The sequence below is a fragment of the Anopheles cruzii genome, chromosome 3, assembly GCF_943734635.1.
Source record: "Anopheles cruzii chromosome 3, idAnoCruzAS_RS32_06, whole genome shotgun sequence".
NCBI lineage: Eukaryota > Metazoa > Arthropoda > Insecta > Diptera > Culicidae > Anopheles > Anopheles cruzii.
The window spans coordinates 47,667,296-47,687,563 of record NC_069145.1 but is presented as its reverse complement, the minus strand read 5'-3'; the positions used below and the strand labels follow the sequence as shown (position 1 = coordinate 47,687,563).

Genomic DNA, 20,268 nt, shown 5'->3' with positions numbered 1-20,268 from the left:
TCTCCTGTTTCTATAAATGTAGTGTAGCAAAGCGCCGAAACGCTGCACTATTGGTTGTACTATCGTATTTTGTTTTTCTGTAAAATTCAATTTTACTAAAACCGGTATCCTTTCGCTGTCCGATACCAAACTAGCTGTTCACTAAATAGCAAAAGTAGAACGGTACCTTTTCTACTCATTGTGTACGACGAACGTGATGTATAGTTCAATATGTGTGGTCTCAATTGTTACAAATTCTAGTTGCATAAATTTGAACTAACCATTCACCGAAGAATGTAGAAAGCTTGCAATTACCTTCGACAGCCTTCCATTTCAAATTTTCCAACACATTTCTAATTTTTTTCCAATATTTTCGATTGAAATATTTTTAAACATGCAATCCACGCTCATTCCCTCACTGGTAGTACTCGCTACGTTCACGCTCCTGATCGACTTTAGTATTTTTTATATATTCTATATCCAAGATAGTATAAGTAATACCACATTTTACTGTTCCTGCAGTAACAGCCGCTAAGGCTCACGGAAAACTCTAGCGTTCACACCTTCCTACATTACATAATAAATTTTTTCTAAAACTCAAGTCTCGCAAACGGTTTTGTTTAGTGTTTCTTCTCTTTCTCACACATCATGCTACGCATTTCTTCCACTACTTTCACGTGGTCACTAGTACACACAGCTGATCGCCTCAAACGAGTACACTCAATGCGACTCGATTACCCTTTTTATTGCACAATAAAATCCTTGTGGCCGCGCAATGATTTCAGCTGCTTTTTCAACTTTGTTACCAAATCAGCCGGTTGCACCTGTAACGATACAATTTTATGGTAAATTAAATAACATTTATCAGTTATAATTTCCTTTTGTGTTCTATGGGCTTGCAGTTCGCAGACGTACCAATATAGAAATGTCTCGTCCGACGGCGTTCAGCCGATCACGAATTTCGTGTTCCTTGAAGAACAGATTCAATGGACGCCCATTGATTTCTGTCAACACCCAAAACGTCAGTGACAGTCCATCACAAGATTTTGCCTGTAGAAAATGAACGGAAGTGTAGTTTTCGGGTCGAACTATTCAACGATGCACGTTTGCTATCGTCACAGTACCTTTGGTGGTAACCCATGCCGGGCGGCTAAACTGTTTGGAACCACATCAACGATAGTGGCCGTGTTACCATCCCGAATCAACCCCAAACACTGACCGTCTAGCTCGCGCCGTATGGCGTAGACACGTCCGAAAGGAATTCTTCGAATAATCAGCTCTACCTGCAAGGGAAAGAGTAATTGGAAAAATCTACGACACAATGTCGCCCACCGCTGCCTAGAACTTACAAATAAACCCGGAGCTGCTCGGATGGTCTTGTGCGCGTCGACCGCACATGAGATCGCTACGCCCGCTACGCTAATCAACTGGTCGCCTATATGCAGGGCATTGTAGAGCACCGGATGTTCTTTTTGTTTCCATCCGGCTACCCACACGCCCCCGAATGCATCCACGAGCCCGATCGAGTTGATGCAATCCTTGCGCCGCAACTGCAACCTAACGCCACCCGGATGCATCATTTCGCGGCGCAACTGAAACACTTGCTGCTCGCGAAGCGTTAGTTTCCGATTGCCTCCAGCACTCCCGGCGACTGCGTTTACACCTTCTGTCATATTGATCAGTGGATGATGCGGACGGAATGGCTGTGGGGGCGACTGCAATCGGCTTACACCCCCGGCAGGACTCGAGCCAACGACGCGAGCAACCGCATCCTGACGAGCATCCGAAGTTGATGAACTGCGGCGACGCTGTTCCGGAGGAAGATGATCTTGGCGTATCTTGTTCTCGATCGGGGCCGCTCTACGGCTGCGTCCGTTCATAACCGGTGGCTCTGCACTTGTACTTCCAACCACCGTGGGCGAAGATCGGGTGCTCAACACAAGTTCGGTAAGCCCTCGCTGCAGGAGAGGAGCGCGTTGGGGGTGCGGGGTGTAAATGTTCCTATCGACAGCGGGTCGCTTCGAGGGACTTCCACCAGCCAGGTGCACCGGTACCGCTGGGCTGCTGGCGGAAGGAAGTACTCCCTGTTTGGAAGAGGACGGTCCGCTCGGTACGTGGTGGGCATGATTCTCCTTGTCGCTACTGCCGCCACCGAGCAGACCTCCGCTGTTCTTGGTCGCTCGTCCACCGACAGGAGTGAGCACGATTTCGGAATGACTAGACGAACGCTGCTGTTTACTTAGCAGCAAAACCTTACTACTCTTTCCTGCCGCAGCCAGCTTATTGTTACCGCCTGCCACCGGAACAGCGGAAGGTATGTCTACCGACGATGAAGGGTTCCCTGCACGCGCTGCACCAGTCGTCACCTGTACACTGGAGCTTGTAAAAAACACCTGCTCATAGTGCTGAGGTGCGGGCGGAGGATTTCTTTTCGCTGCAACACTTCCGCCATGTGCTGGTATTGAATTGACGGAAATCTGCGTCACGGTACCGAAGTTATTTTCCGGTCCTTTAATGGGTGTTGACGAAGTTGCCACCGCAATTTGTACCGTAGGCGGGGGAGCTTGGCCAAGCGTTGCGGGTGTGGCCGGGCTAGGTCGAACATTGGGCACGGTTACGGTAGTGATCTGCTGCTCGTTGATTGATGCAATGATCGACGGTTGCATTAGATGGTCAACCTCATTCAACGAATTCGGCTGCTCGTACTCAACGTTGGACGGAATGATTTGCACGTTGCTTTTGTAATTATTGTCCCCTCGTCCGTCATCATCCGATACGGTTGTGGCAACGGTTGCGATTGGCAATGGTTTCGCTTTCAGAAAGTTAAACCGAGGCATCGGTTTCGGGGACGATGTCGTGATCGTTGGTGAGGGAGTTGTAGCCGAGGTGCTACTGTTGGATACTTGTATGATCGTTACGTTCGTGACCTGTTCCACATGCAATGCTGCCGGTGGGGAAGATTGCACTGCCAATGGAGAGATTTTCCGAGACGATCGTTTTGGGTCGATCCTAAAAAACACATAGACAAACATGTAAGCAGGTTTAAGTACAATGATTTTGGCAGGAGGTCGTAGGTCAATAAAGTAGATATAATATAATGAAATATCGAATACATTCACCATTGAATACGAGTAATTATAATGGCACCCTGATGGCGATATAATTTTGCTGCTTAAACAACATCTCAGTAGCCCTGGCTATTAGTTTCAAACGTTAGCTAACGACGAGCGAAACCAGTTCTATTTTGATACTTTTACTCATTTATTTTCTCAAAAAACCATGAATTGGGAGAGTCCAGCGAATCAGAATGAGCAAAGGCTTGACGAAGAATACGCCACAACGCTGCAGATACTTCGGGCACTTGTTCTAAACCTCCAGGAGCTGACTGATGTGAAAAGAACTGCCCAGTGGATTGAGCGCTTCGCACAAGTGAAACCGAACGAAAAGGTTATGCGAAACCGTTGCGCAGCATTGTTGGTGAAACAATTGCGCGAAGATAATCTGACGCATCCCTTCATATTTACGCGCTTTTTAAGTGAACCACTAGAAGCGCTGCTTGAAAATGATCCCGAAATCGTCGGAGATGGCATTCTGGAACCGTTGCAGATGGTTCATACAGAAAAGAGTTCGTTAACTGCCGACCGCCAAACACTCAATTCAGCCGAGTACCGGACTCAGCTCGAAAATGCCTTACGCTCAGCCTTGTTGCTTGCAGTGCCGGACATCATTGACAATCCTGATTCAGAGATTGAGAATCCTCCCGAAGACCTGCACAAGGATGACCAAAAATGGCTGAGGGTGGTACTAGACGGTATCAGGGCGCACATAAATTGTCGGCGAGCGATGGAACAGAAGCCGCCTACTAGTACTGTCCATTCGCAAACGATTGACCCACAACCGCAGATGCTAGCCGCTGGTGGGGCACCGAGCCCCGGTCGTGACGAGGTTGAAAGTTACCTCGAGCGAAAGTTCTCGAAACTATACGCCAACTTCCGAGTACGCGAGAAAGCACTCGAAATTCAAGCACAATCCGCCGGTGGAATGCATTTAATCGATATGTCGCAACGTTTTGTTCGGCAATTTCGGACCGCTGTAAAGCCACGCCATGAGGAATTGGTGAAAAAAGGAACAGACTCATTCAACGCTTCAATTTCATCGTGTCGGCGATCGGAAAAATAATATGGAGAGTTGCCAACATCCCACAGACCAAACGCAACCGATCGCTCTAATTTTGATCGAAATAAGATTAAATTAAATACTTTTTGGTTTAGTTGGGAAAATCTCTCCAATAAATTGAACGTGCAGAGTAAAAACAATAAAATGGCCATAATAGTGTATTGTTGGCTGTTGGTTCTCCATTGACACGTACGAAGTAACGACTGGAAAGGAAGTTATGAAATCGGCAATGTTAGATGATCGAAGCATATCCAGCATCATCTACGATGCCACGTAATGTTTCGATACGAAGGTCCTTTGAATAAATTCGATAAATTTGAATAAAAACTGCTCATAAGTAAAATTTCACAAGATTCAAATTGATACACATTAAAATATAAGAAGTAAAATTATATTAGATACTTCCAAATTCATGCACAACAAATACAATGTACCAGTTTGGACTAACAATAAACAAATGGATGGTAATGGTTGGATGGTCATTTTCTCGATAATGTCATGCAATGCGTTGGTGTTTCGTTTTCAATTCGACGATCAGCATGAAATAAAAAAAAAAATAGAAGGTCCAACTCCAGAGCCATCACATGCTTTCATAACGCACATTGTCGTTCTCTGAACCTGCCAGAACAGACAAAGATAGGGCAGGTTGCCAGTGGGTCTTAATGCGTTGTGACTTTGGCAAAATTATAAAGTAGTTTGGCAAAGTAGATCGTCGCGATATTGTTACATAGGCGGACTTGACTGAATATAGTTTTGGTTGCTGAAGGAAAACTGATTTTCTATAGTCCTATCACATGTGGAGGTTGCAATATGCTTTTTCTATAATATTCTTCATGAACGAAAAACAAACTGATATACCGTTGAGATCATTGTGGCTAGGGGAAGATATTACCTCGAACCAGATACTGCTGCAGGTGACACGATGCTGCTGGGTTGCATTCCACCGCAGTTGGAGGCCATTGTTGGTGATTCACTGCTGACGACAACATCGTTGTGACTGCTTGGGTGAAGTGGTTCCGAACCATTAGACATGCAGACACTGCGGCAATCATTTACTCCTTTTTGGGAGATTTCTGCGAATGCGTGTTGCAGATGTCGCTGATGCAAGGATTGCTGTTCTTCTCCGCCCTCCGAGCTGCCGTCGTTTCCGGCACTGACAACGACTGTAATGAAGAAAATAAATAGAAATAGAGATTATACACAAGTGACCAAACGTGCCTTCCTCGTCACAGGTGTAGAAATAGATAAACTCAACACTTCGGCAGCACGTTTATGTTTCGAACGTCCATGGGAAAAGGTCAAAATTGGAAGGAAATGAGAAATGCTAGATTTAATTAGGATTTTTCTTCGTCGATTTTTTCTAGGGTAGAAGAGAAGAAAAACTGCGAGACGTACAGAAATATTGCCTGCTATAAACCATTGATTAACAGGAATGGGTCGGTGAACATTTCCTTTATGATAGAAAAATCGTTTCGTTCGTTCCTTTAGTAAAACGAACGTTTCAAGCATTCTATTGGTGTAGGCTTATATTGCAATTTACCTATCAGGGTCCTATACCCCTAAAAAGGGTTTCCCTAGACGGGCCTTGTGTACAGTTGGTTGTTTGCTTTAAGCATTATTGGTGAAATCAAAGTGCATAAATTGGTGGTTTCTTTATTTCCTTTTACTATGGAAGTATTTGTATCTAAAGGGATTTTTTCGCTGGAACAGATTCCACTATTCCATTATGTTAAGTTGTTTCCATCGATCCTAAGCTACCCTATAAAATCTATACCAGTAAAGTAATCCTATACATTTGGTGGTTATTATCGGGACCTGCTGGAGGTTGTCCATTATAATCAGCTGAACGATAGCATACCTTCACGATCAACAATTGATACGTTTGTCGTAAACGATAAAAAGAGAGAGGACAAAGTACGCAAGAATCATTCTGCAGCACGATCACATGAACCAACATTGTTCCGAAAGTTATTTGATAAATATATAAAGTATTGATATATAATAAAGAAACTCTTTCAATGTTTTTGCATACGTAATAAAATAATCTTCCAATATTATGTAATATTGTTTCGAAAATGTGCAAAAAATGTTGCCCGACGATTCCGATTTAAACTAAAACGTTTAAGGCTTTCTCATTAGACAGCAAAGTGTCACCATTGACAACGGCATATAATTTCAGTCATGGCAAAAAATGAACGTACAACTGAGAAACGTTCGTTTCTTCGTCCGTGGCGTGCCTTGAGCAACAGAAGACGAGACAATTTTATGCAAATATTGACCACTGCCTACGGGCAGAATTGGAGACTATCCGAAAAGGGGATTGCCATTTCCGGTACAGAATCGTAGTCCGAACATGTCACCGCCACCACCACGATGGACACAGTTGACCCACCGTTTGCGCTCCGGCAAGAGGGCAGTTCTAAAAAAAAGAGTCCAACGATGCCCAACAACAACCGCTAAGCCAATTCATACGAAAAAGAATTTTATTCTGTCATGAAACTTTGTGAAGTCACACGTAGCTGCTCGATCGCGGATCCGGAGTCAACGGTGGAACAATAAAGAAACAGAGCAACATCAAAGGTTTGCTTTCGCCGAAGCTGTTCAATCGAACGTGTCCTTTTGCGTCTCACCGATGGAAGTATGTGTCTGCTTTTCTAATGACGAAAGTTAACACGATGCCAAGTAGGGTATCGGACCCAACTTTGCGTTCTCCAACTCACGATATTAATTACGCGTAGCCTAGTTTATAATATTCGAAAATTGAAAAACATCCCGGTGAAAGAAAAACATACAACAACAACAAGCGAAGCTGCTTGAATACAAAAGTTCTATGCATTTTTCTCTATATTATAAGAACGATCTGACTATCAAAGCACCAAAAATGAGCACTAAAATGATTGTGGCTATTGTTAAGGTGCTTGTTGGGGCTTAACACGGCTCGGCCTGTGTGAATAAGTTCTTCGTTCCACAAATCATATTGTGATTCACAAATCTTGGACATACTGTCTCCGACCTCTTTAAAGCACCCATATATACAAAAAGCATGTGTTTGCTAGAGTTGTGCAATGCACGTTAAAAATGACAACGGTATCTACCAGGGCGGCTGAAGGTGAGTCACTCGAGCCATAACCCGAGTGAGTAATGCACCCAACCCATCACCGCTACGTGGACAAACAATAGTGCGTAGAACGCACTCTCTTTCCTTCGGGGCTGCTAGCGGTCAACTGGTCAACTGATGGTATGTGGATACATTAGTTAGGAGGGCGCTATATGGCAGAGGCATATGGCGGTTGTCGCCACAATGTCATCAAAAAGCTTCACAATCAAACGACCGTGGGTTTTCCGGTGCCTTGCCTTGTGACGGTCTGCGCCCAATTGAGAGCAATTAGACGCCCTGCGAGGGAGGGATGATCTGTTCACAGTAACGGTTTGGACCAGAGTACGGCATTCCGTCACTTACCATCGTGGTTATCGTGATTGTTGTCGCGGGCAAGCACTCCGCCCTCTTCGGCGACGTGCTCATCATCACAGGCGTTTGTTTCGTCACTTCCTCCACCACGTACATCCAGCAGAAGCTTATCGGTTCGCTTGAGCGAAGCAACTGCTCCTGAGGGGTCTGCCAGGACGTTATTCACGAATGTAGTCGCTAGCGAGGAGCTAGCAGCGGCGCTTGCAGCAGACTGATGATGTTGCTGTTGAACACCAGCGGCTCCATTATGGTTCGCTGTACCACCGGTGGGGCCATTTTCTCTGGTAATTATTTTTTGTGGTTTCGGCAGGTTCGATGAGGGCGCAGGAGTATTTCCGCCGCCACCACCACCCATACGTTTGAGCAGTTCGTCTGGGAACTCGTGGTGTTCTGCGGAGACCGAAGCGGAGGAAGCGTCCGCTGAAGGGTGGGCCGGATTTTGCATAGATTTGCTTTGAGCGTTAATACTGCTGACCGCTTGCAGCGGATTCGACAGAAGGTTCATGAGATTCTGTGTAGAGGTGTTGGACATCGCCGGAGGGTTGAGGCCACCATTCGGGCAGGACGAAATTGACGTCAGTGTGGAAGAGTAACTGCCCGATGACGATGACGACGATGATGATGACGAGGCTGATGAGAATGATGATGAAGATGACGTAGAGCTAGTGGTGCCTGTGTTAGTGGCCGGTAAGCTAACACTAGAACTACATCCCGGCGTCTGAATGGCCGAAGCCGGAAGGGAAACAGATTGACCCGTTGTTGTGGAAGTACATAGTCCCACTGTAGGGAAAGAATTGGATCCGCTCGGGCCTGCCACGGCCGTCTGGTGACTCTGAGAGTGATTAAATTCAACTAAACTTTGCTGAAGTGGCAGTTGGGAGGAAGTTTGAACGCGTTCAATCCCTGGAACGATGGCTGCCGGAACCGGCGGAGTGGCTGGTAGCGGTGAGGTTGGGTCGCGTGTCGGCGCCAGTGGAGGCCTCACCTCCGGTAGACGGGAGTAGAGATTCTCTTTCGGCGACAGCAGCTTCATTTCACGAAGTTTAGAACGCAAGCAATCCACCCATTCCTGCATGCACTCCCAGGTGTTGGCATTGAAGCGAGCTACCTCGCTTCCCAGCGTTATCACAAATTCAAATTCCTGCTCCACCGAGACCAGGGCGTGCGAGATGTGTTGTACGGTCTGCAGCGACAGCGACCACTCGGGAGCGTGAGATGGCGCCTGCCGAGGGTCGCTGAAGCCTTCCAAGAACGCCTCGCAGTCATCGTGAACGCAGAACACCACCCAGTATCGATCAGGTTTCTAAAACGAGAAAATGAATAAACCGTCATTCATCTACATTAGAACAGCATTAAATAGTGGTGTTGAGCAAGTGTTTTGAAATGCAAATGTTTTTACAATAATTTTTGGCACCCGGTCCGGAAGAAGCCCAGGAAACCGATTATTTATTTTTATTTCGATTAAGATCGATTAAGTTTATTTACGATTACGATCAAAAGCACGAGCTGATAATCAATTTGCAGTTTCATACGAACACTTTTTTTCAGTTGCTTTATTTTAAAGCGCTGTGACGATAAGACACACTCCTCTCTATTTCTGTTATCTTGGTCAAGATACCTTCATCGTAGATCGTTTTCTCTGGGCAACATCTTGATCCAGCAGCACGTTACGCAGTGAGAAAGCTGAGCAGATGTTTCAGCCTCCATCCAGCAGACCATTTAGGTGGGACCGTGAAAGCCATCTGGTGTGTTAGTCACCTTAGCATGCGCAGCCCACCTTTGCAGAGTTGGTTTCGTGTTGGTGGTGTGCGGCATTCACCACCTGTTGGCTGTGCAGTCGCTGGCATTCTACTTCCTTGACTTTCGACATTCGGAACCCACCATACTACAGTCAATCCCTACTTTGTTCCTAACGGTTTGAGGTGTCTAAATCATTAGATTATTGCACGCTGACCGGTTTTAAGTTCAGTTATGTTTCAGTCATTTCTCCAGAAAAATGGATCTGTTGTAAATGGAGCAAACATACATCCAAATCGTCGCTGAAACAGAAACAGAATCCCATTACTTCTTCATCACGGGCTCAAAACATTTCTTGGCGAAGAATTGCACTTGCGGGACTTGGCAGCTGTGTTCATGTTGACCGCTCTTCCTGGTGGTCATTGAAGAGATCAACGATTTCTATATTTTAAATGTTTTCTTCACGCTACGCACTCGGCCCACGGATTGGTATTTAGTGTCGCGTCTCGCGGTTTTGTTTCATTATTGTTGTTCACGCTTTTTGCGGTTGCAATTTGTTTTGCTGTCACGGGCAGAGAACGGTTATGCAGCATAGCGACCCGTCATGCCACATCCGTTGTCTCTATTGTGAAAATAAGCAGCCAGCCAAACGCACGGTTGCGTGGTAAAGACAAAAGCAACTTAAAAAATCTCTTAAATCGCAATTTTACCCATTAGGCAAGCGACAGCGGTGTGTGGTCGTGAACATGCGTGAGGCGGGTGTAACATAAGGTCGCATTTGCGATCTTACGCTTCGTGGAATGTTTTTCATACGTTCACACGCAGCGATTAAGTTTGAATAGCAAATTATGAAAATAGTTTATGTGTCAGCGATTAAAACCCAATTTGATCATTTAGAATTGTGACGCTATAGGAAAAGCATATGCAATGCAAAGTATTACAATTGCTTTAGAGATTGCAGCTATTAAGAGGATGCAGCTTGCCAATGTTTATTGCTCTATTGGAATTTCTTAAAGATGTGGCAATTTTTAGAGCCGTGGAAACAGATCATTGTAGATTCCGATCTACAAAAACAACGCCAAACGAGCATCAAAAACTATCGGGGCACCTCTTTGATTTGCGTTGTCAGCAATATTTATAGAACCACATATTACGTCTCGAAACTTCGGCAGTAATCTCAAAAGGGCTTTAGTGTTCAGCAATGATTTGATTACTCCTTAGTTATTCCCCCTTTGCCTAATCAATGCTTAAATATGCAAGTGTGGTTTGGTCCATTGACCATCTGACTTGTATTATGTTTGACGTATTTAATCAATTCAAAGAAAATTTTCGAGATTTACTATTCGACGTTTTCGGAGGAACGTTGAACTAGAATCGAAGTTTCTGACCTCAAGGGTATCAATTGAACCGGATTCGTTGAGCCATAAACAAGGTAAGATAGCCAGGGCTTAGTTTTTTCAAACGGCTAACTAACCACATCAACGCTTCCTCTCTTCTAAAGCAAATGAATTCCCATGCTCTTCTATACACTAGTTCGATTAGAACCAACACCGTTTTTAACTGAAAACTAGGAAAAGAGCATGTCGGTATAGATGAAAGAAGCTAAAAATCTCACAAATATATTTTGATACAAGTTACATAATTAAATGTAGGTCTCACAAGTGAGACAAGTAATTATTAGTGACAAACAATTTAAAGATATCTTACTCGATCGTTGTGTTGTATGTAGAGTGCATCAAAAACAATTTAAAGAAAATACGTGTAGTAATGAATGTTAAACACCTCTTCACAAACTCAAAAAACAAAGGCAACCAACATTCAGTACAAAAATATTCTATTATGTTGTGGTGTTATGAAACGTTAATATTAGCACTCTATGGCTAAACCAGCTCTCAGTTAAAGTACAAAGAAATCATTTTAGTCTGCAAACGACATACTGGTGACGACGAGTCTTATCAAATAAGAGATGCCGCGTGTCTTGTTGTCTGTGGGTTTCGTTTTGTTGCTACGTTTATTAATCCGCTTCCGTGCCTAACCTTGACAGGAAATCAAGACATGAATCCGGCGAGGCAAACGGATTAAATTTAACGAAAGAGAAGAGAACCCTAAAGTCATCTCGCTCAGGCAGCAGCTTGTCTCAGGGAATGGCTTTTTTGCCCACGAAATTGGAGGCCGAAATGTGTGGGAACGTCTTTTAGTGCCACCGCCATCAACAATCGTGTAACAAGCACGCCGAACTTAATAAAAAAGACAGAAAACGAACCCGACGTATAAGTATCGAACGTGTACACTGCGACCAGAAATCGTTCAGTTCGGTGCTGTTGCAAAAATGCCACTAAAACTGGTTTCAGCTGAAGCAACATTCATGTTTTGCAAAGAACTTGCCCCGCTGTGGGTGTGATTGAACTAAATCTGAAAACTATTACACGAATCTTTCGATAATAGCTTTCTAGCTTCGGTTGTGGCGTGTCTGTGATTTGTTGCAATGGTAACGATGAAGTGAATATCGATATATTCTAAAAGTAGCATGGCCGCAGCTTCAGTAAAACTGGAATCTATAAAACATACCCTTTGGCTGTGATGAACGAAACGAAGGTTGGAAGTTCTGAAGTCTGATATTGAACAGAATTAGTCGAAAAATGAAATTTATCTTCAAAAATTGAACCATTTTCAACACCACCTTATGCGGAACTGAATAAACATGTTTTAGTAAGCTAAACGTTTGCAAAATGCCGAAATTCAAGTTTGCTAATGGTCTGATGGCTAAGGTTTACTTTTTTCCACATTGAAAGACATCGCCAAACCCATCACACCCTATTTTCCGTGGCTTCAAGAAGGGGCGGTTTTAGAATAGATGAAAGGGAATCGAAAAAAGTGATTGATTGAAGGGATTCGTTGAAACGCGAACCGAGGACTATCGTTGTCTATGTCTTTATTGTTGCATGTGAAGCAGTCAATGCGTTTCTGCATATTGTGTCATGTTCGTCTATCGTGAAAATCAAGTACGGTGTCACGCCAAGAAAAATCGGCAAAACGAAATTATTGCATTCCGATTCCCTAGGTAAGCAAATACTACAAATGGTATCAAATGGTGGTAGCAATCGCAATTTGAATCAGTTGATTGAAAATTTGCTGGAAAAATCATTTTCTTTTCTAGCACCAGAACTCTTGATCACTAATTATACTTCAAGAAAGTTGGACTGTGTCTAAACATCTTCCGAAATTCAGAACAATATACTTTAAAAATTTCTTAAGTCATTATGTATATTGAATCATTTACTTCTGTCGATTCGAGTAGAACCGAAGTTTAAATGAAATTTGTTACTAATTACTGCGAGAAATATCTTTAAAACAAACATCGAGAGCCAGCATAAGACAAAAGATTTTAAAACAAATATGCCAAATACACCAATGCGATGAAAATTTTCCCCTTCAACTGAAGGTCGTACCAAGAAACTCGGTCGCTAAGGTACTCGCGCAGATTACTCGTAAAATCTGCTATACAAAGACAGCTCTCACTTCCATCCCATTCCTGGTGTGTCAAGGGCCAAATGCTGACCAAAAGCACAATGCTGGTAACATTACACGTCGACCGATCTTATGTGTGGGAGACCCTTCAAGGGAGCTTTTACTAATGTGGATATTGTTGAGTTTGTCCTTCCGCAGGCCAACAATGCCTACTTTCTCACATATCTTGGAAACAATCGGCAACACCAGCACAAAAAATCATCATTGTAGTCACCACACAGTTCACGTTCTGCACGCCATCAAACGGAAAACCAGCTCCGGTTCCCTACAAACCTACAAAACACTAGATGATTGCGGCAGCTGGACGTGACATTGGAAGGAACAAAGGTACTGTTTAAGGGGTCGACCATGGTCAAAAGATGCGAAAAGTAAGACTTTGACTCTTTTTGCACTCTGTGACCAACTATTTATCCATTCCTTTAGCTAACAACACAGAACTGGTGAAGCGCCCTACAATGGTCGGCAGATTGTTCCTGTCATATTTGGCTCCATGAACGATCTAAGATCGGATTAGATTTTTTTTTCGAATCATGAGAAAATAAAACTGGGTCCAACAGCAATGGACGCAACACAATTAGCTACTGCTAAGCCCATTTGGGGATAAAAAGTGAAATTAAACAACAAGTTTGGTGTTACAAAATGGTATTAAAATACAATATCTATCGTTTCAAGAAATCTATTTATTGTGTAATTATCTAATATTATGCTAAGTAAACCAAAGGTACCAATTCCTTCATTATTCATTCCATTCTGTTCGGTCTGATAAGCTGGATAATGCTTAAAACTGAAAATTATAAAACGGGGTTTGTTGAGCAGTGGTCTGTACAAGTAGCTTACTCAATGAATTCAATCTTCTTTCTGGATCGACCGTATTTTCAGTTATTTAATATGTTTACACAACCCACAACCTGCGAAGTGTGATCCAGATGAGTGTTGCATTGCCCCATCGTGTAGCGCGCATATGCTTCCTACGAGGCAATGGGTGAAGAAAAACGAAAACAAAGCATGCGGTTTTATAATTCGATCCAAATCTATTTGCCTCTGCTCGGTTTGCGTTATGTTGCCGTTGCTGAACAAATAAACTCGAGTAAAATGTCCAAAATCGTACACCTTGTGCACCACTCCATTGTGTATTCAAGTTGCATGGTAGCCGCTCTTTCAACATGAACAATTCCATCCATAACTCCGTCCCGCCAACCATTGCGGTCGTATACGCACCTTATTCAGCACGGATGGTCGCCTGCTGTCACTGTTGAGCCGTCGAAGCCAGCTATTTTTGTGAATTTCACGAAACAACGCCGTCAGCGGGGGACGCATGACGACGCTAGTAGATGCGTTCCCGCCACTATTGCTCGCCGTGGAGGTAACGGTAGTGCCCGTTCCCGGTTCCATTCTGGAACCGCTCTCAAACTTCTTATCATACACTCAAGCCTCCCACACGTACGATCACTTTTTATCGTCCAGCAACGACCAGCAACGACCAGCCAGTGATCGACGATATCACATTTCATTGCACCTCCGCACGGCCATTTCGCAGATGCCGCACACCTGGCAAGATCCTTTCACGTTTTACTCAAGCCGTTGCAGATACAGAGGCGGAAAAGTGAACACACACTTCCTATACTTTAGGCGAGACACTATGACAATGCTACGATTGCGGAGAGTAGGTCACGGTAGGCCGCTAAAATCCACTTTCGACACTCCGGGTACCGTACGGCGTGTGAGCTGACCTGAATTACATATTATAATTGACATTATTCCAGTGATCAATTTCTGGCGATTCGCCCTTTTAACTGACCAAAGCTCACAGTAAACGACCAGGAACTTGGTTTGTGCAGGATCGGGTTACTTTGTTTGCGTTTCATATTTCATCCCCTTTTACGACACTTGCAGTGGATGCCTTGTTTACTTCCGGATTCTTTTCCACTCGTCGCACTTTATCTTTTTTCGAACGATTTTACCTATTCGCATTTTACATTGGCCCCGAGAATCTGGTAATTCTTGCATCAGAAGATGCTCAATGCTGCACGACAAAAACAGGAATTTGCATTAGACTCGCCGATCCTGATTTGATAATTTTGAAGGCCCATTAAATCGTGCGTACACTAAATATCTTACACAAATTCGCAATTTTAACGAAACTGTGAAAACAATAAAACACAATGCCTCATTAAAAGTACTTAACAGAATCGTGAATACACGACGTGCGGCGGAACAGATATAGATATCGAAAAAGACATTGAACTGACCCGAACACAACACACAACTAGCTTTACGGAGAGACTGTGAAACAAGCAAAAGGAAAAAGTCAAAGTCATCGACGAAAAACTGCGAGATTCAACGATTCCAGCACTTATGTTTATAACAGCTAGCCCATATTCCCAAAGCAAAACAAGACGTCGCTTCACTGTATAATTGATGGTATAGTATTTTTCGTCGAATTGATAGTTAGATCAAATGTGCCTTGCTGGGACATGCTACAACTTGGCTATGAAGCTGGACATACGGTTGTAAGTATGAAAAAATCGATGAAGATAGTTTTGGACCAGCCCTATGTCAAAAGTATTGTTGTTATATTGTTTTCCCCTCCTACAAGAAACCTTTTCTAAGAAACCGCTGGTATGAGTTCATTAAATGCTTCGTAGTAATTTATTCTTGTCGTAATGAACGTACTTAAAACCGTCTTTTCATGTAACTGTGGGTTCTCCAAAACGGTCTAATTGAGATTGTGGTCTAACGATTAGATCATTAAAGGAACTTCAGCCGATTGCTGTCAAAGAGCCAGTTCGTTAAAGCAACAACGTGCTTTTGTTGATTTGTGCTCGTGTGCTCATATTTGAAACAGTTTGAATAACTCATATTTGAGTTAGTTAAACAACTCAATCAATAAAAATGATACAAACTAAAAAGCGAACGTTGTCTTCGTCAGTAAAGAACGATTCAGTGACCGGTGCAAACAAACCAACGAAAAAGTTCAAGAAACAGGATGACACCAAGGCGGCTCTTCGAAAGCCGGCAGCGTTTCAGAAAAAGATCACACCGAAAGGCAAACCTATTGAACAGCCAGTGAAAAAACCGTTCGTTGCCAATACACCGGAATCGAAAAAGGAGTACTGGAATGGACTAAAAGCGAAGCAGAAAGAGCTGCGTCAACAGCGTCGCCAAAATAGATCGAAAGAGTTGTACGAGTTGAGCGTGGCTTCGAAGAAGATCTACGAGAAGCTGAAGCGCAAAACTGCCGAAAATAAGGATGATCTCGTCCAGAAGCTGCACGATCTGCTTGGAAAGGAGAATGCGTATGCAAAGATAGCAACTTCGCACGACACTGCTCGTGTTATCCAGTGCATGATCAAGAATGCGTCCGAAAGCTTGTGCGAGGAGATTGCAGTTAGACTTTTGCCAACAGTCTACGAGCTAGCAACGTCGAAGTATGGTCGTCACTGCATAACGAGCCTATTTAAGCACGGATCGAAGCAGCTGTGGCACCGTGCCGTCGATGCGATTCTCAAGAATGTAGTTAAGATGGTAAATCATGCGTTCTCCGGTGCAATTGTCGATGCCGCGTATAACGAGTATGCAACGAACGAGCAGCGTACATTCATGCGACAAGCATTCTACTCCGAGCTGTACCTGATCGAGAAGGACAGCAAAATTCAAACGATGAAGGACTGCTGGAAGACCAATGGGTACATGAAAAAGAACGTACTGACCACTGTGAAGGGCCACCTGGTACAGGCCGCTAATAAGAAGCTGACTGACAATAGTTTGATTCACGCTCTGCTGGCTGAGTTCTTGCCAGAGGCTGGGCAGGTAGAAAAAACGGAGGTGATCGAGTTGTACTTGCCTCTTCTGGCGTCGATCTCGAGTACGAAAGATGGAACGGAATCGGCCATCTATTGTTTCGTAAACTCCGTGGCAAAGGAGCGACGGGCGGCCTTGAAAGCGTTAAAAACGTACATCGAAAAGCTTTCCATCCATGAGCACGGCCACCGGCTAATAATGTGCATTCTGAACTGTTACGACGACACAGTCGGTCTCGGTAAACAGGTTGTCGGTCCGATTATAAAGCAAATCGATCCCATTGTCGGCAGCGGTGAGTGGGGAAGGAAAGTGGTCGGTTGGATATTTTCTCCCGCCGATACGCAACTACTACACCCGGCACAGATTGAACTGTTGGACAGCTATCTGGAGCATAGCAAAAAAGACAAAGACGTTCGGCGAAAAGAGGTGTTTGCATCGGCGGCCGAAAGTTTCTGCGCTCAGGTTGAAAAGAATGCCAGTTTTTGGTTGCGCGGTGGCCACACGGCTCTGCTTACTGCCGCCATTTTGAAGAATTGTATGTATTGACTTCGGTTGAGGGATGAGATTGTGGGTAATTAGTTATCATTTTCTCGTATTCGTTTGGTTCTAGTTGGAGGAGAGCAGCTTGCGCGTTTGCATCGGGCGTTGGCGAAGGTAATTTGCGATCCTGAGTGGCAAGTGCACCAGCAGGAAATCAATCTGGACGGATCCATACTTGCAGTGGAGGCAGACAAAAAACCACCGAAAGAAAACGGAAAACCCGTTGAGCGTAAGATTAAAAAAGTTAAAAAAAGTCCGTTTGAGGAAGAGAAAGTGAGTATGTTTATTGCTGATGCCTTTTAACCGAGACTAACATGAATGATTCATTGGATTTGTAGGCTGCATCTCGCGAAAAACTGCTGTCCACCAACCCGCTGGTGAATGGCATAGAGCATCCCGGTGTACATATTGCTCTTAAGAAGCTCATTAAACAGGACCGGGAAAAGCGCGAAGAGAACCCCGATTCTGATGATGTTCCACAGTTCGGCTATGCTGTTATCGAAGAATTATCTAAGGAGCAGCTGAAGGTGTGGATTGGCCAAAATCGTCCTTGTTTTTTGCTACTGCTTGTATTTGAAAACGCAACGCAAACTGTGCAGCAATTGCTGAAACAAAAACTGCTATCCTTGAAAAAGGAGCTGAAGACGCAAAAGCACACTGGAGGAAAACTGTTGACCGAGAAATTGAAGCTGTAATAACTTTTGAGTTGAACCAGATAAGAATAATAAATAATACACAATGAAAATTGAAGAAGTTCACGTTGTTTCCCCGTTCAGGCTAATACAACATTGGCCACGCTAAGGTTAGTTTCGCTCTACTTTAACCGTAGTACCAAATGAACACCCGAATCAGTGTCGACAATGTCGGACATATCACCCACTTTTAGGGCAAATGCGGCCTCTTCGAACGGTTTCTGCATCATACCGCGCTTGAACACGCCCAAATCGCCACCCCGCCTGGCTGAGCTACAATCCGAGTATCGTTGGGCAAGCTCCTGCAGAGTGGCTTCGTTGGATTGGATCTTTTTGCGATAGCACTCTAGGATTTCGATCGCCTCGTCCTTGCTACGGGTAATGTTCTCTTCACGCCACGAGCTAGGCCGCCTCGATTGCTTGTGCTTCACGAGCAGATGCGCGCACTGCACTTCCGAAGGTTCCTATGGGAGGAGCACACAAAAAATATCTTTCATTGTCAGATTGGCTAGAAGCAGCGGAGCCATTGGATTACATTGGAGTTCGCCGGTTCAGCCGGCGACGTGGGCAGATCCCATTGGGATTCTTTGGTGTAGATGTTCAGATAATAGGTCATTCCTGAAACATTGTACAAAACCAGAATGAGACAATTTGCAACGCTTTAGGGCATGTGCTAGCCTTTGCTTACCTGTGGACCGGCTAGTACGTTTTTCCCATCCTTCTGGAACGTTTTCCTGACCATCGGACATGGCGTAGCAGCGGTTTTGCTATGTCGAAAAGAAACTCTGCTATTCTCAGCAACTGTCGAGCGTGGATTGCACAGGGATATCAATACGCGAAAATAGCTAAAATTTACGATTTCTCTACAAGCTGAGATAAAAGCAATTTTCGTACAGGCGCGCAGTTGCAACAACAATTCTGACAGCACAGCCGATTTGACAAGGAACAAACGGTTAACGAAACAACACAAACACAAACAAATTATAAACACTTTTTGTACGATTTATTATGTTTTAGAAACAAGCCCTTCGAATGCCGAAGAACTTATAAAATTATAAAATAATAGCAATTAAAAAACAAAATTTACGATGAAATTAAAAATAGGCAGTGTTTGATCAACTGTGGCCCGTGTGGAACTGTCAAAAGGCCTTTGCATGTGTTAGTGAGCAAGTTTCTTTTTGTGTGGAAAAGTAAACTCCAAAGAATCGCGTGGTGGAGAGAGCACTTGGCCGTTAATACGCGGAACACAACTCAGTCGGACGGACGGACGGACGGATCAGCAGCGCGGAGTTCGTTCGGTGTTCTGCGTGGAATGTGAAAAAGTAAAGAAAAGGCAGTGCTACTGTGTGGCGGCGAAGCTTGTCGAACAGAAAACGGTAAACCATTCGCAATTCGGTGCTTTTTCTGGGCGGATAACAGTACTCAGCAATCGACGGGGAATCAGGACGATAGGAATTGCGCTGTAACGGGGGAAAATAAGGGTCGCCCGTTACTGGTGTTGGCAGGCGCAATGTCCACCAGGTGCATTGAGGAGAACAAGTGAAAGGGGCTGGCAAAAGAAAATCGCCAATTTCCATTTTTCCACTGCTGCTTGTTCGACTAGGTTGGCGAGTGGTCGCGCTTCTGTTGGGTGGGTGGGTGTTGTCAAAAAGTGTGTGCATGTGTGTGATCGAGGGGAAAAGTTTATCTCCGTGAAGAGAGTGAACAAGTGTATTTTAGCGCCTGTGAGAGCAAGTGCCAAAGAGAAGACCCAACAAATGCTGAAAGGTTTGTTTTAATGTTTGTTGCTTACGTGCTTCGATAACATTCATTGTTTCACGTACTCTCTGTGTAATATTTTTACTAAGGCCTAATGAAAGTTAATTCATTGTTGCGAGGGTGAGGAATGGTGCAGCGCGGAAAACTACCTGTCACTGGCCATCAAAAATGAAAACAACATCAAGTAGAAGTAGAAATCTTCTTTGCCTTCATAGTTTTCGCACCAAGTTCAATATTTTCCTTTGCACAGCCAACTTTTCCATTTCCACTGTGTAGTGCTTTTAAATAAGTAGCGATAGTCTTAAAGCGCAAAACGGTATCCGGCGACCGAGAGCAAAAGTGAGGTTCGCCCTTTGCGCTGCCCCAGGCATTTTCGACAGCGAGTGTGAAGTGTTTGGATTGCATGCTCCGACTACGGCTGCAATCTTGCATCTTGCGTGCTTTCTTCGCGCACAGCAGCCGAACGCAACAGTGGAACCTAAAATGACTTTAGCTGAAAGTGGCCCCCAACGGCTACTTTGGTGCATCATCCCAATAAAAAGTTTCTTTCCTTCCTCATCTCATCGTAGAGCGACAGAAGAAAGAGAA

The 20,268-nt window shown here is 44.2% G+C and overlaps 3 protein-coding genes across 3 annotated transcripts; 1 reads left to right on the top strand and 2 right to left on the bottom strand.

The window, feature by feature from the left end:
• Window positions 1-603: 603 nt before the first annotated feature.
• Window positions 604-14,281, bottom strand: LOC128270501 (mucin-5AC). The gene is made up of 7 exons (XM_053007908.1): window positions 14,108-14,281; window positions 7,616-8,927; window positions 5,048-5,318; window positions 1,329-2,988; window positions 1,104-1,262; window positions 895-1,029; window positions 604-803 (listed from the first exon to the last, which is right to left on the bottom strand). The coding sequence occupies exons 1-7, from the start codon at window positions 14,279-14,281 to the stop codon at window positions 723-725; spliced, it is 3,792 nt and encodes a 1,263-aa protein (XP_052863868.1). The 3' UTR covers window positions 604-722.
• Window positions 14,282-15,781: 1,500 nt separating this feature from the next.
• LOC128269644 (protein penguin) lies at window positions 15,782-17,940 on the top strand. Its single transcript, XM_053007019.1, has 3 exons — window positions 15,782-17,225; window positions 17,301-17,503; window positions 17,569-17,940. The coding sequence occupies exons 1-3, from the start codon at window positions 15,782-15,784 to the stop codon at window positions 17,923-17,925; spliced, it is 2,004 nt and encodes a 667-aa protein (XP_052862979.1). The 3' UTR covers window positions 17,926-17,940.
• Window positions 17,489-18,820, bottom strand: LOC128269645 (putative peptidyl-prolyl cis-trans isomerase dodo). Its single transcript, XM_053007020.1, has 3 exons — window positions 18,611-18,820; window positions 18,458-18,540; window positions 17,489-18,386 (listed from the first exon to the last, which is right to left on the bottom strand). Exons 1-3 carry the CDS (start codon window positions 18,669-18,671, stop codon window positions 18,045-18,047), a joined length of 486 nt encoding a protein of 161 aa, XP_052862980.1. The 5' UTR covers window positions 18,672-18,820; the 3' UTR covers window positions 17,489-18,044.
• Window positions 18,821-20,268: the final 1,448 nt, after the last annotated feature.

Bases quoted from the DNA above. Each gene is read 5' to 3' on its own strand.
- LOC128270501 (XM_053007908.1), bottom strand. From the start codon at position 14,281: ATGGAACCGGGAACGGGCACTACCGTTACCTCCACGGCGAGCAATAGT. The intron at 2,989-5,047 runs GTAATATCTTCC...TGTGTTTTTTAG, and splicing joins GCAGCAGTATCTGGTTCGAG to GATCGACCCAAAACGATCGT. The intron at 804-894 runs GTACGTCTGCGA...GTATCGTTACAG, and splicing joins GACGAGACATTTCTATATTG to GTGCAACCGGCTGATTTGGT.
- LOC128269644 (XM_053007019.1), top strand. From the start codon at position 15,782: ATGATACAAACTAAAAAGCGAACGTTGTCTTCGTCAGTAAAGAACGAT. The intron at 17,226-17,300 runs GTATGTATTGAC...GTTTGGTTCTAG, and splicing joins TGCCGCCATTTTGAAGAATT to TTGGAGGAGAGCAGCTTGCG. The intron at 17,504-17,568 runs GTGAGTATGTTT...TTGGATTTGTAG, and splicing joins GTCCGTTTGAGGAAGAGAAA to GCTGCATCTCGCGAAAAACT.
- LOC128269645 (XM_053007020.1), bottom strand. From the start codon at position 18,671: ATGTCCGATGGTCAGGAAAACGTTCCAGAAGGATGGGAAAAACGTACT. The intron at 18,541-18,610 runs GTAAGCAAAGGC...ACAATGTTTCAG, and splicing joins ACGTACTAGCCGGTCCACAG to GAATGACCTATTATCTGAAC. The intron at 18,387-18,457 runs GTAATCCAATGG...CTCCTCCCATAG, and splicing joins CTGAACCGGCGAACTCCAAT to GAACCTTCGGAAGTGCAGTG.